We start from the raw sequence: 14624 nt of genomic DNA, 5'->3' as shown, positions 1-14624 counted from the left end.
AAAAAGCCTTATTTTTTTATTTTGGCTTTGTAAATTGTCACATAGAGGGTGGAAGGACTTCATCAAAACTGGTTACAATTTGCAAAAGTTAAATTAGTTTCTCTACTAAAAGTATTATGTTTCATGAGGTTTATTAAAATTATTAGAAATCAAGGATAAAGAAATACAAAATAAGAAAAGCACATGCCTAGATCACTAGCCCATTCACAGTTCACTTACTACATCTTGCCTGCCAGGTAGAGAGCCTCGTGTGCTTAGAAGCGGAAGAAGGGAGAGGCCAAAGTAGCCGGAGAGCCCCTTTAAATAATAATTTGTGTTCTTGCACTCAGGTGAGATTATAGGGAATTCTGGGAACTACCAGGACTTCTGGGGATTGAAGTCTGGGGTTCAAATCTCCATTTTTACAATTCTCCATTTGATCGTTATTGGGAAAGCAGTTTCTCCAAAAGAATCATGAAAACATAATCCACTTAAAGATTACAATAATTTGAGGATAAGAGGAAAAAGAATAAAACTAATAATTGCTATACACATTGACAAAAAACCAATTAGGGGGAAGTCCCCTTTGGCATGAAAATATACATACAAATATATGTTCAATCAACCACACCCAAAGTTCATTCTTGACCTTCTCCTGTAGCTTGTGGTCTGGAGGCATCTTCATGGTGTCTTCTCCAAACAGTTCAGTTTCTGGATTTGGAGAGGTGGCATGTTTCTTAACCTAAAATTCTTTTCAAAAGGAACTTAAACTTTGCAATTAAAAAAAATAATATTTTAACTCCCCCCCCCCCCCTTGAAGAGGGTGATGGAAAAAACACAGGAATCATTTAGGGATGCATGGCTGAGTTATGAGATGTATGAATCAATTGGCAAGGGAAATTAAAAATACATCAGAAAAATCCAAATAAAAAAAAGATAATTTCTGGATGAAATATAGACTATCAAAGTTTTATGTGTAAAAATTCTAAGTAAAGGAGAAATAAATCTGTAACAAGTCCTTGAATCAGGGCCCAATTAAAATGATATAAGCAAGTAAGCATTTATCCAGTCAGTAGCCAGGACTACAGAAAGTTTCCCACACTATGAAAGACAGAAAAAGGACTAGATTATAGAAGCCAAGTAGGATCCAAGTTAGGGATACTCATCTTTAAGTATTTTCACAAAGAGTGTGGATATAAGGAAGGCCTACATCTTAATGTATGTTAAGCGTCCCAACCTTGAGTCTTCACACTAGGTTCAAGTCCTTTGTATTGACTTAGAAGTGCATCAATCCTTCCTGGATTGGTTTATTTGTTGACCTGTGTGCTCTTTTGGCACAATTCAGGTTTAGCTTTGCTTCTTTGGCCCTGTGAAATGGCTCTTTTGTATATCCTGTCCTGGAATCAGACAGAATAATTAAGCAAAGTCTCATAATTTTTTTAACCAATTAGTGGCATCATTTTTATAGTCTCAGGCTTTTGGGGCATGCATTGACATTATAGCAAATATATTTTAAACTTATATTACTGCAAAATCAAAAAGTTAAAGAAAACCTTAATACTGGTGACATGTACTTCAAATATAAAAAGGAGAGAAAAAATTGAAAACTGAAATAATATATTGCACATGCAAGAAAAATATTATAAAATAGTTTTGAATTCAATAACATAGCTTATAATCATTGACACACTGTGTCAGCTAAGAAAATATAGAATACAAGGCTTTCTCACCAAAAATGAGATGCATTTCTTCTTCCTATCTGGCCATGATCCACTGTGAGTACAAGCAAATGAATTTTACAAGGTAACAGTTTTTTTTTTTATAAAGAACTGTAGTACAAATATGGAGGTATCAATATCCCCAAAATTCTCAAAAATCCAATTAATTACAATAGCAAACAAACCCCCCACTATCATTTCTTATATGAGTTGTTATATGTCATTTTTAAAAGCCTATGAACTGATGGATATTTATCACAATTTTTACAAATGTAGCAAATCTTTCAACCTTGGTAAACACATTTAAACAAAGTAAAACTCATTAGGGTCTAGCACATCATCAAGAAATCTAGATATCATTACAAAAATGTGGCAGAGGAGTCTAGGAAAAACCCAAAACTCTGTACTGTTGATGTTGGGTAAAGTGAGCTGAAGAGTTATAAATGAGAGATGCTGCAGGGGTACTATTTGCCCTGGGATTAACTTCCCAGCTTCCATTCACATTTTTATAAATATGGGAGGTGGGGATTAAATTTGTGTTTCACTTCAGCTACTAAAATGGACCTTACCTCCTGTTATGGGGAGGCAAATGGACCAAAGATTTTGGAAAAAAGATTCTAAAAATCATGTCAAAAGACCCCTTGAATCAATTTGAGATATTTAGCTCATTAAATTTTTGAAAGGTTGTTATACAATTGTAGCAATGTTCTGATGGAGTCCATCTATCCTCTATGTGACAATTTACAAAGTCAAAAATAGAAAAAACTGTTTTTATATGGGCTTACTCAATAATATTTGTTCAGTATAGTTATAGGGGAAAAGAAACAGAATTTAAAAGTAGTTTAAACCCAGTGCATTAAAATGATTCAGTGTAACAGAATAGTATTGAATACAGTAATATATGAACTTAAAACCACAAAATTAAATCTTAAACAAAACAATCAGCAAAATGCAATAAAATACAGAATTTTTTATAAAACATTGGAGTCTGAAAAGACTTAAAAGTATAGCCTCCAGTATCTTTAAAGTTCCTTGTTTTTTTTTTTTTTAATTATTCATTTAGATGCCTATTGTCAGAAGGCAGGAAATTGGTAAGGGGGAGGTAATGTGGGTTAAATGACCTGCCCAGGGCCACCCCACCAGGAAGTGTCTGAGGCCAGATTTCAACCCAGGACCTCCCATCTCTAGGCCCGCCTCTCAATTCACTGAGACACTGAGCTGCCTCCCCAAAGTCAGGGTGGGTTTTTGGAGTCTCAAATTGGGCCAAAGAATTGCATGGAGTTGAATTTTTCCCCTGACTCCCAGGTGAGCTAAGTAAAAGAATCATTGTAGTCAAAAGATATCCTTTTAAAGCAGCCATGCCCTGTCCCCAGTCGACATGGAGGCTAATTGTAGCCTAAAGAAAAGAATAGCCCCATTTTTACCACCTGGTTTTTGATCCTGAAAAAATTGGGTCTGCTACCAGCAGCCTTCTGGGTTGGAAGCCAGAATTGCTGGGTCCAGGGATCAGCTGGGCCAGGTGAGTGAGAGAGAGACCAGGAGCCGGGTGCCAAGATCCAGGAGCCAGGAGCTGGGGTGGGAAGGGCCGGGACAAGGTGAGCACAATCTGGGTCCAGATTGCAGGAGTGCAGCAGGCAGGCAGGATTGAGGTGAGTCAAGAGGCTTTGCTAAAAAGCCTTGGAGAAACGTGGCTTAGAAATCATTATCTAGGCTATCATTAAAAAAAAAAAAATTGATAAGTTCTCATCCAATCTAGTTGTTGCCATTACTGTAACAGCTAAATTAGTTTCTCTACTAAAAGTATTATATTTCATGAGGTTTATTAAAGATTATTGGAAATCAATGATAAAGAAATACAAAATAAGAAAAGCACATGCCTAGAGCACTAGCACATTCACAATTCACTTGCTACATCTTGCCTGCCAGGTAGAGAGCCGCGTGTGCTTAGAAGCAGAAGAAGAGAGAGCCCAAAATAGCCAGAGAGTCCCTTTAAATAATAATTTGTGATTTCGCACTCAGGTGAGATTATAGGGAATTCTGGGAACTACCAAGAACTTCTGGGGATTGAAGTCTGGGGTTTAAATCTCCATTTTTACAAATTGTATAACAACCTTTGGAAAATTTAATGAGATAAATATCTCAAATTGATTTTAAGGGGTTTTTAGATATGGTTTTTAGATTTTTTTCAACAACTCTGATTATTTTGCCTGCCTCTAACAGGAGGTAAGGTCCATTTTAGTAGCTGAAGTGAAGTACAATTATAATCCCCACCTCCCAATGGGACATTATAGTCTCATAGCAAAGGAGCTGGGAAGTTGATCCCAGGGCATGGTACCCCTGGATGGTTCCCAAAAGAGGAGTATCTCTCATTTATAATTTTTCAGCTCACTTTACCCAACATCAACAGTACAAATGTTTGTTTTTTTCTACACTCTTCTGCCACATTTTTGTAATGATGACAGTAATAGATTTTTTAAAAATCTCAGCTAAGGTTGAAACATTGCTATACCTGAAAAACTTGTGACAAGTATCCATTAGCTTCTAAGTTTTTTTCTTTAAATGCCATACAGCAGACTCATATAAAATATGATTGTGGGTTTATTTGCTATTATCATTAAGTGGACTATTATAACTTTGGGAATTTTGATACTTTTTGAATGTGCATTACCTGTTTTACTACTGTTCTTTATAAAAAACTGTTACTTTGTGAAAATCATTTGCTTGTACTCATAGTGGATCATGGTTAAGTATGAAGAGGAAATGGATCTCATTTTTGGTGAGAAACCTACATTTCCTTAGCTTATACAGTCTGTTAATGATTATATGCTATATTTTTATTTTTAAAACTCTTTTATTATTATATTTTTCTTGAATGTGCAAAATACTATTTGTTTTATTTTCTCTCCTTTTTATATATGAAGTACATGTCACCAGCATTGAGATTTTCTTTAACTTTTTGATTTTTTAGGTACATAAGTTTAAAATATATTTGCTATAATGTCAATGCATACCCAAAAAGCTTTAGACTATAAAAAATTATGCCATTAATTGTTTAAAAAAAATTATGGGACTTTGCTTAATGATTCTGTCTGATTCCAGGACAAGAGAATACAAAAAGATGCATTGTGCAGTGCCAAAGAAGCACAAAGCTAAACTGCATAGTGCCAATCGAGCACAAGGTCAGAGACCAACCAATCCCAATGGGGTTTATGAAAATTTTGAGCCAAAGACAAGAGGACTTGAATGTGTTTGGGGTTTAAGGTTGCAGCTGTTTAGTATGTGTTAAAGGCAGGTCTTCCTTGTTCCACATTCTACCATGTATCTCTAATTTGTCTCCTACTCAGCTCCTAAAATCTAGTCCTTTCTCTGACTTTCATAATGTGGCAACTTTCTGTAGTCCTGGCTACTGATTGGGCAAATGCTTAATTGCTTATATCATTTTAATTGGCCCCCGATTCAAGGACCTGTTATAGATTTATTTTTCTTCATTTAGAATTTTTACACATAAGACTTTGATAGTCTATATTTCATCCAGAAATTATCTTTTTTTATTTGGATTTTTTTTATGTTTTTGATTTATCTTTTCAATTGATTTATATGCCTCATAAATCAGCCATGCATCCCTAAGTGATCCCTGTGTTTTTTAATCACCCTCTTCATGGGGGGTATCTATGATTATTATTATTTGAAATTGTACATTTTAAATTCCTTTTGAGAGTAATTTTAGGTTAAGAAACATGATACCTCTCCAAATCCAGAAAGTGAACTCTTCAGAGAAGACACTATGAAGATGCCTTTACAGACTATAAGCTTCACCAGAAGATCCAGAGTGAACTTTGGGATGTGGTTATTTCAACTCTGTGGGGTCCAATGCATTTATTTTGTATGCATACTCTTATGCCAATCATTGGTTTTGTTCTCTTTTCCTCTTATCCTTAAATTATTGTAATTTCATAGCTGGTATGTTTACAAGACCCATCAGAGAGACTAGTCTTCCTTGGCTCACAGGAGGGAATGTATGAATGGAGATTTTGAACCCTAGACTTCAATCCCCAGAAATCCTTGGTATTTCACAGAATTCCCTATAATCTCTCCTGAGTCTCCACATTGACAAGATCACTTTATTGGTATATAACTGGCAGTAACTCCTCCCAAACACTCTTTCCTTTGCAATGATGCAGAAAGTATAGTGGTAAGCTAAGTGCGGGTTTTTTTTTAATGGGGTAATCAGCCATGGGCACATGGTTTTTATTTTGTATCCTTTTTATTCCTTGATTTATTTTTTTCATTTTTTATTCGAATTAATTTATTTAGTCAATTTAGAACATTATTCCTTGGTTACAATAATCACATTATTTCCTTCCCTCCCCATGCACCCCCCCCCCCATCCCACAGCCCACACACAATTCCACTGGGTATTGCTTGTTTCCTTGATCAGAACCTTTTTCCATGTTGTTGGTAATTGCATTAGGATATTAATTTAATCTACCTCCCCAGCCATATCCCCGGAGACCCATGTATTCAAGCAGTTGTTTTTCTTCTGTATTTCTATTCCCACAGTTTTTCCTCTAAATGTGGAGAGTGGTTTTTCTCGTAGATTCCTCCAAGTTGTTCAGGATCATGGCATTGCCACTAATGGAGAAGTCCTTTACATTCGATTGTACCACAGTGTATCAGTCTCTGTGTACAATGCTCTCCTGGTTCTGCTCCTCTGACTCTGCATCAATTCCTGGAGGTTGTTCCAGGTCCCATTGAATTCCTCCACTTTATTATTCCTTTGATCACAATAGTATTCCATCACCAACATATACCACAATTTGTTCAGTCATTCCCCAATTGAAGGCCATTCCCTCATTTTCCATTTTTTTGCCACCTCAAAAAGGATAGCTATGAATATTCTTGTACAAGTCTGTTTCCTTATTATCTCTTTGGCGGTACAAACCCAATAATGCTATGGCTGGGTCAAAGGGCAGACAGTCTTTTAGCATCCTTTGGGCATAGTTCCAAATTGCCTTCCACAATGGTTGGATCAATTCACAACTCCACCAGCAATGCATCAATGCCCTGACTTCACCACATCCCCTCCACCATTCTTTAGTTTCCTTTGCTGTCATGTTAGCCAATCTGCAAGGTGTGAGGTGATACCTCAGAGTTCTTTTGATTTGCTTCTCTCTGATTATAAGAGATTTAGAACACTTTTTCATGTGCTTATTAATAGTTTTGATTTCTTTAACTGAAAATTGCCTATTCATGTCCCTTGTCCATTTATCAATTGGAGAATGGCTTGATTTTTTGTACAATTGGTTTAGTTCTTTATAAATTTGAGTAATTTGACCTTTGTTAGAGGTTTTTGTTATGAAGATTGTTTCCCAATTTGTGATTTCTCTTCTAATTTTGGATGCATTTGTTTTTACAAAACTTTTTAATTTGATGTAATCAAAATTGTTGATTTTATATTTTGTGATTTTTTTCTAGCACTTGCTTGGTTTTAAAGTCCTTCCTTTCCCAAAGATCTGGCATGTATACTATTCTGTGTTTGCCTAATTTGCTTATAGTTTACTTCTTTATATCCAGGTCATTCACCCATTCTGAGTTTATCTTGGTGTAGGGTGTGAGATGTTGATCCAATCCTAATCTCTCCCATACTGTCTTCAAATTTTCCCAGCAGTTTTTATCAATTAGTGGGTTTTTGTCCCCAAAGCTGGGATCTTTGAGTTTATTATAGACTGCCTTGCTGAGGTAATTTACCCCAAGTCTATTCCACTGTTCCTCCTTTTTTGATTTCTAATGATTCTTAATAAACCTCATAAAATATAATATTTTTGTTATTAGAGATATAATTTAATTTTTACATATATTATTATATATAGTTATTTATTTATATATAGTTTTCTCTATTTGGAAAGTTCGTTGATGGTCACCTTCTTTCCAGGTAGACCTGGAAACATCTCATTTGGATTTCAAATGCTTCCATTGTGAGATTTCCCATCATCCATTTCACTAGAAATGTATAGTAAAGGTTAAGAGAGATTCTTGCTTCTTATCTGTTTCTATATTCTCTCCCCAAACTCCAGAATGATGGCTTACTTCACAGAGTCAAAAGGTAAAGATTTTTGGCTCTTACTCAGCCACTAACCTCTCCTTGTCCTTGGGGATTTTGTTTTATCTCCCTGGGCCTTAGTTTCTTATATGTAAAATGGGAAGAATACCTTCTGTATTATTTCCCTCATGGTTGCTATGTAGATAAGATAAGAGTAAGGAAGGTTTCCATACTTTCAAAAGAGAAAAGAAGATTATTTTTTCTAGTAGGAGTATAGGAGGGCACATGGAACCATATGTTGAGAGCTAGAAGAGATTTCAAAGTTTTTCTAGTCTTCTATCCCATCTCCCAATTTACCAATAAGGAAACCAATATTTGGGTAGGCTAAATAACTCATTGAAGCTCACACAGAAAATAGGAACAGCAGATGTAGGATCTGAACCCAAGTTCTCTGAGGTCAAATAGCAGTCTTACCATCATCTCATGTGCTTTCAGTACCCTAAAAATTCAGATCAATATGGAAACTATAGATATTATCTAGTTCAATTCAACCTATTGATAGAATAGATGTCATACTGATTCCTTCTATAAAAGGCTAGGGGAAAGAAAGAAGGAAGCAAGCATTCATTAAATTTCTACTATGTTCCAGATCAAGTTCAAAGTGCTTTACAGATGTCTCATTTAAATCTCATAATAACCCTGGGAGGTAGGTACTATTGTTATTCTTATGATAATTAAGGAAACCAAGGCAGACAAAAGTAGAATGGTTTACCCAGGGTCACATAGCTAGTAATGTCTAGAGCCAGATTTGAATTCAATTGTTCTTGCCTCCAGGCTCAGCTCTCCATTTACTTCACCACATAGATGTCATATTTATAAATATACAAATGACATATATATATACACACAAATAGACATATGACCACATACTTATACTAACTGACCACAGACACACACAGGGGATGGAGATCTAGAGAATGGAGCAAGAATGAGGAAGGTTCTGGGGCACAAACAACCCAGATAAGATTCTGGGGTCACACACACAAATTCTTAAAGGACAAAGCCTGAACAGAGGGGTGAAAACACAAAAGGGACATGGGATAAATAGGGCAGGGAAATCTTGGGGGCTAATGATGGGGACATAAAAAAAATCTACTCATTAGATTCCTCAGGTGGGCTGGAAGAGTAAGGCACCCGCAATCCTAAAATATACACAGACAGAAGTTGGGGTTGAGTGGGGGAAGGGCAGTGAAATTGCTTGGCTATGCACAGTGTCTCAAGGCAAGTCAGTCCAGAGGGTGGAGATCTGGTTAGGGCTGGCCTATGGCAATGGGTCACCTGAGAGCATGATGTAAGTCAGCAGGTGGCATCCACCGGCCCTGTGGGGACTATATATGGAGGCCTCTCAAGCACCTCTGAACTCATGACACCTATTCTCTGTTGAAACCTTTCAGTTTCAGGTTTAGCTAGAGCTAAAGAAGATTGATCATGAGGCCCCTCGGCATATTCTTGCTGTTCTCCATGGCTCTGTGCTGCTTCATGGGTAAGTTTCCCCTTGGTACACTGCCCATGACTTGGAGCCAGTAGCCCCTAGATGGCCCTCCATCCAGAACCTAATTTGACTTTAGCTGCACCCTACTAGAAGTTTTTAAAAACAGTGTACAGGGATTAAAATCTGGTAAATTGGCTACATTAAGAATCTCCTGAGGCTGGAAGCTTCCTCCACAACTCTGCTGTGTGAGAGGGAATGGAAGTTTGATTAGTTCTGCTTTACATAGGGGAAAACAGACACCAGAGAAGGGAACTAGCCCTCCAGTTAGTAAGTGAGAGGACCCAAAAGACACTGATTGGGTAATCATAGACAGGATTATTGCACTAAATGGAAGGATGGATGAAAATATCAATTTAAAAAAAATAGTGAGACAGAGACAGAAAGACAGACACAGAGAAAAACTGAAAAATTGAAAGCAAGGTTGTACTTTTGGAGTCAGGAAGACCTAAGTTCAAATACTGCCTAAGACACTTACTAGCTCTGTGATCTCATGCAAATCACTTGCCATCTTTCAACCAGTTTCCTCATTTATGGACTGGGAATAATTTGATGTTGTTCAATCATTTCAGTTGTGTCTGACTTTCCATGACTATATTTGGGGATTTCTTGGAAAATATCCTGGAGTGATTTGACATTTTTTTCTGCATTTCATTTTACACATGAATAGTTCAGTCAAACAAGGTTCAATGACTTGCTCTGGGTCACAAAGCTAGGTCATGGCTGAGGCCAATTTTGAAATCTGGAAGATGAGTCTTCCTGACTCCAAGGCTGACACTATCAACTCTGCCACATAAATGCCCCAAAGGTGGTGTAAGTGTTAAAATTAAATGGTTGTACTAAATAAATAAAAATATGGTCACCGAAAATATATTACTCAAGTTAGAATGACTTTTTATGGTAGCTTATTTACAAAAGGAGAGAGAGTGAAAGTAAGGGAAAAATTACAGAGAGAGAGAGAGAGAGAGAGAGAGAGAGAGAGAGAGAGAGAGAGAGAGAGAGAGAGAGAGAGAGAGAGAAGATGAGAAGATAATTACTCTGGCCTGGTCTGAACCAGGCAGAGCTCCAGAGACCCTAGCAAAAGGGGGCCCAGAGGTAAATTAAACAAGGGTTCTAGCCACGAGGTCTCCTCCAAGATGAGGGGCCTCTCCAGAGGCTAGTAGCTCCAGAAAATCCAGGGAAAGGAGTCAGCCTTTCCACTCACCCACATGGGAGTTCTAAATGAAAATCTTAGAACAGTCTCAGGTCCAAAGCCAGAGCAACTTCAAGATCAAATTTGAAGGTGAAAGAACTGGTCACAGGAAGTTACCACCATTTTTAAAGACAGTTCTTCATGTCACCTCCTGTGCCTTTCTTCCACTTTAAGTGGACCAATTGCAGCTTTAGTTTTGCTTCAGACTGCACAGAGGGCAGTCAAACATGGGTCATAGATGCCACCCCCCCCCATCCTACTTAGGGATTAAGGGATTCCTGTTTGCTAAAATCTAAAAACAGCTAGGAAAGCATTAATCCCATCTTTACAGTGGACAATAACTCCCAATTTACAAAGATGCCATGATTATAGAATTAAATAATATGTGAAGAGTTTTGAAAACATTAAAGTGCTACACAATTGCTAGCTATTATTCATTATTGTTTACCTAATCTAGTTTGAATCTAAACATTCTGAAAGTAAGTGTTTTAGCTATTGTTGTAATTTTGATGGAGAGGGAAATGAATTGCAAAAGGACATTCAACTGATGACTGAACCAGAATATGGATACAGGTTTCCTTCTTCCCAAACCAATACACCTACAATGCATCTACACTCACAGTTACTTGTGTTGTTCAAAGATAGATTCAAGTAAAGCCTGAGTTGGAATTGAAAGAGCTCTCAACTTTAAGGACAGGGTGCTAGGTTGGGAAACTTGGCTGTAATTATTAGCTATGAGATAATAGACAAGTTAATTAATCTCTCTGAGCCTCAGTTTTCTGATCATGTGAGGAAGGGCTTTATAAACACTAACATGAAAATTTCAGAGATCAGCTTCTAACAAGGATTCTAAGAGAATTCCCTGTAGAATTCAAATGTTCATAGAATGTTATAGACTTATAGGATTATAGATTTAAAGCTGAAGGGGACCTCAGAAATCATCAAGTCCAAATGTCTTCATTTTTACCAAAGAGAAAAATGAGGCACATGGATGTTATAAGACTTGCCCAAGGTCACATAGCCATGAAGTATCTGAGTTGGGATTTATACTCAGATCTTCTTGACTATTAGAATATAAAATCATTCCAGCAACATGTTTCTTTTTTTTCTCTTTTTTATTATTTTGAATATTTTTCCATGGTTACAAGATTCATGATGCCCCCCCCCCCCTCAGCCTTTCCTTCCCCTGTCCCAAATCCAACAAGCAGTTCCACTGGGTTATACATATAACATTGTTCAAAACCTATTTCTGGGTTATTCATATCTCCAGTAGAGAGAACCTTTAACATAAATACCCCAATCATATCCCAGTTGCATTATGTGATCAATTAAATATTTTTCTGATACATTTGTTTCCACAGTTCTTTCCCTGGATGTGGAGAGCATTCTTTCTCCCAATTTCCTCTGTATTGTCCTGGGTCATTGCATTGTTGCTAGTAGAAAAGTCTATTAAAATCAGTTGTGTCACAGTGTATCAACCTTTATGTATAATGTTCTCCTGGTTCATCTCCTTTTGCTCTGCATCAATTTCTGGAGGTCATTCCAATTCAGATGGGATTCCTACATTTCTTTATTCCTTTCAGCACAACAATATTCCATCAACAATATATACCACAATTAGTTCAGCTATTCCCCAATTGATGTAAAACCCCTTGTTTTCCAATTTTTTTTTTTGCTACCACAAAGAGTAGTTATAAATATTTTTGAACAAGTATTTTCCCTTAATATCTCTTTGGGGTACAAACTCAGCAGTGGTATGGCTGGATAAAAGGGCAGGCATTCTTTTAAAGCTTTGGGGGCATAGTACCAAATTGCCCTCCAGAATATTTGAACCAGTTCACAACTCCACCAGCAGTGTATTAGTGTCCCAATTTTGCCATATCCCCTCCAACATTTATTACTTTCCTTTGCTGCCATATTGGCCAGTCTGCTAGGTGGTACTTCAGAACTGTTTTAATTTGCATTTCTCTAATCAGGAGGGATTTAGAACATTTTTCATTTGCTTATTGTTAGTTTTGATTTCTTTATCTGAAAATTGCTTATTCACTTCCGTTGTCTTTTGTTGATTGGGGAATGGCTTGATTTTTTGTAAATTTGACTTAGTTCTTTATATATTTGGGAAATTAAACCTTTGTCAGAGAGTTTTGTTATAAAAATACTCTCCTAGTTTGTTGCCTTTCCTTTAATTTTGGTTGCATTTGTTTGTTTCTACAAAACCTTTTAAATTTGACATAATCAAAGTCATTCATTTTAAATTTTGCAATATTCCCTGTCTCTTGCTTAATCTTAAATTCTGTCCTTTTCCACAGATCTGAGAGGTATACTATTCTATGTTCACCTAATTGATTTATGATTTCACTCTTTATATTTGTCATTTACCCATTTTCAATTTATCTTGGTATAGAGTGTAAGATGTTGATCTATACCTATTTCCCCCCATACTGTTTTCCAATTTTCTCAGCAATTTTTGTCAAATAGTGAGTTCTTGTCCCCAAAACTGGGGTCTTTGGGTTATTGAATATTAACTTGCTGAGGTCATTTACCTCTAGTACATTGATTCATCCTTTTGCCTCTTAACCAGTACCATATTGTTTTGATGACCACTGCTTTATAGTACAGTTTAAGATATGGTACTGCTAGGCTCCCATCCTTCACATTTTTTCCATTATTTGCCTTGATATTCTTAATCTACTGTTCTTCCAGACAAACTTTGTTATTATTTTTCTAATTCTATAAAAATGTTTTGGTAGTTTTTGATGGGTATGGAAGTGAATAAATCGATTAATTTGGAGAAGATTGTGATTTTTTATTATATTGGCTCATTCTACCTAGGAGCAATTAATGTTTTTCTAATTGATTAGATTTGTTTTAATTGTTTGAAAAGTGTTTTTTATTTGTATTCGTATAATTCCTGTGTTTGTCATGGCAGATATAGTCCTAAATATTTGTATTGTTTAGAGTGAGTTTAAATGGAGTTTTTCTTTCTAAAATCACAGAAGGAAATCAAACTAAAATTAAATTTTTTTTAAAATATATTTTATTTGATCATTTCCAAGCATTATTCGTTAAAGACATAGATAATTTTCTTTTCCTCCCCCCCCACCCCCCATAGCCAACACGTAAGTCCACTGGGCATTAGATGTTTTCTTGATTTGAACCCATTGCTATGTTGATAGTATTTGCATTAGAGTGTTTATTTAGAGTCTATCCTCTGTCATGTCCCCTCAACCTCTGTATTCAGGCAGTTGCTTTTTCTCGGTGTTTCCACTCCCATAGTTTATCCTTTGCTTATGAATGGTGTTTTTTTCTCCTGGATCCCTGCAAGTTGTTCAGGGACATTACACCGCCACTAATGGAGAAGTCCATTACGTTCGATTATACCACAGTGTATTAGTCTCTGTGTACAATGTTCTCCTGGTTCTGCTCCTCTCGCTCTGCATCACTTCCTGGAGGTTGTTCCAGTCTCCATGGAACTTCTCCACTTTATTATTCCTTTGAGCACAATAGTATTCCATCATCAACATATACCACAGTTTGTTCAGCCATTCCCCAATTGATGGGCATCCCCTCGTTTTCCAGTTTTGGGCCACCACAAAGAGCGCAGCTATGAATATTTTTGTACAAGTCTTTGTGTCCATTATCTCTTTGGGGTACAGACCCAGCAGTGCTATGGCTGGGTCAAAGGGTAGATATTCTTTTGTCGCTCTTTGGGCATAGTTCCAAATTGCCCTCCAGAATGGTTGGATCATTTCACAGCTCCACCAGCAATGAATTAATGTCCCTATTTTGCCACATCCCCTCCAGCATTCATTACTTTCCTTTGCTGTTATGTTAGCCAATCTGCTAGGTGTGAGGTGATACCTCAGAGTTGTTTTGATTTGCATCTCTCTGATTATAAGAGATGTAGAACACTTCTTCATGTGCTTGTTAATAGTTTTGATTTCTTTATCTGAGAACTGCCTATCCATTTCCCTTGCCCATTTATCAATTGTAGAATGGCTTGATTTTTTGTACAATTGATTTAGCTCATTATAAATATGAGTAATTAAACCTTTGTCAGAGGTTTCTATGAAGATTTTTTCCCAATTTGTTGTTTCCCTTCTGATTTTAGTTATATTGGTTTTGTTTGTACAAAAGCTTTTTAGT

General features: G+C 36.5%; 1 protein-coding gene across 1 annotated transcript in view; it reads left to right on the top strand.

The window, feature by feature from the left end:
* Positions 1 to 9172: 9172 nt before the first annotated feature.
* LOC103106743 (serine protease inhibitor Kazal-type 1-like) overlaps positions 9173 to 14624 on the top strand; it is a 38450-nt gene continuing 32998 nt past the window's right edge. Inside the window, exon 1 of the mRNA XM_007474094.3 lies at positions 9173 to 9280. Coding sequence (XP_007474156.1) covers positions 9226 to 9280 — 55 coding nt within the window. The 5' untranslated portion in view covers positions 9173 to 9225. The remainder of the gene's footprint in view (positions 9281 to 14624) is intronic.

Source organism: Monodelphis domestica, chromosome 1 (genome assembly GCF_027887165.1).
Source record: "Monodelphis domestica isolate mMonDom1 chromosome 1, mMonDom1.pri, whole genome shotgun sequence".
Lineage (NCBI taxonomy): Eukaryota > Metazoa > Chordata > Mammalia > Didelphimorphia > Didelphidae > Monodelphis > Monodelphis domestica.
This window is presented reverse-complemented; position numbering and strand designations above follow the sequence as displayed.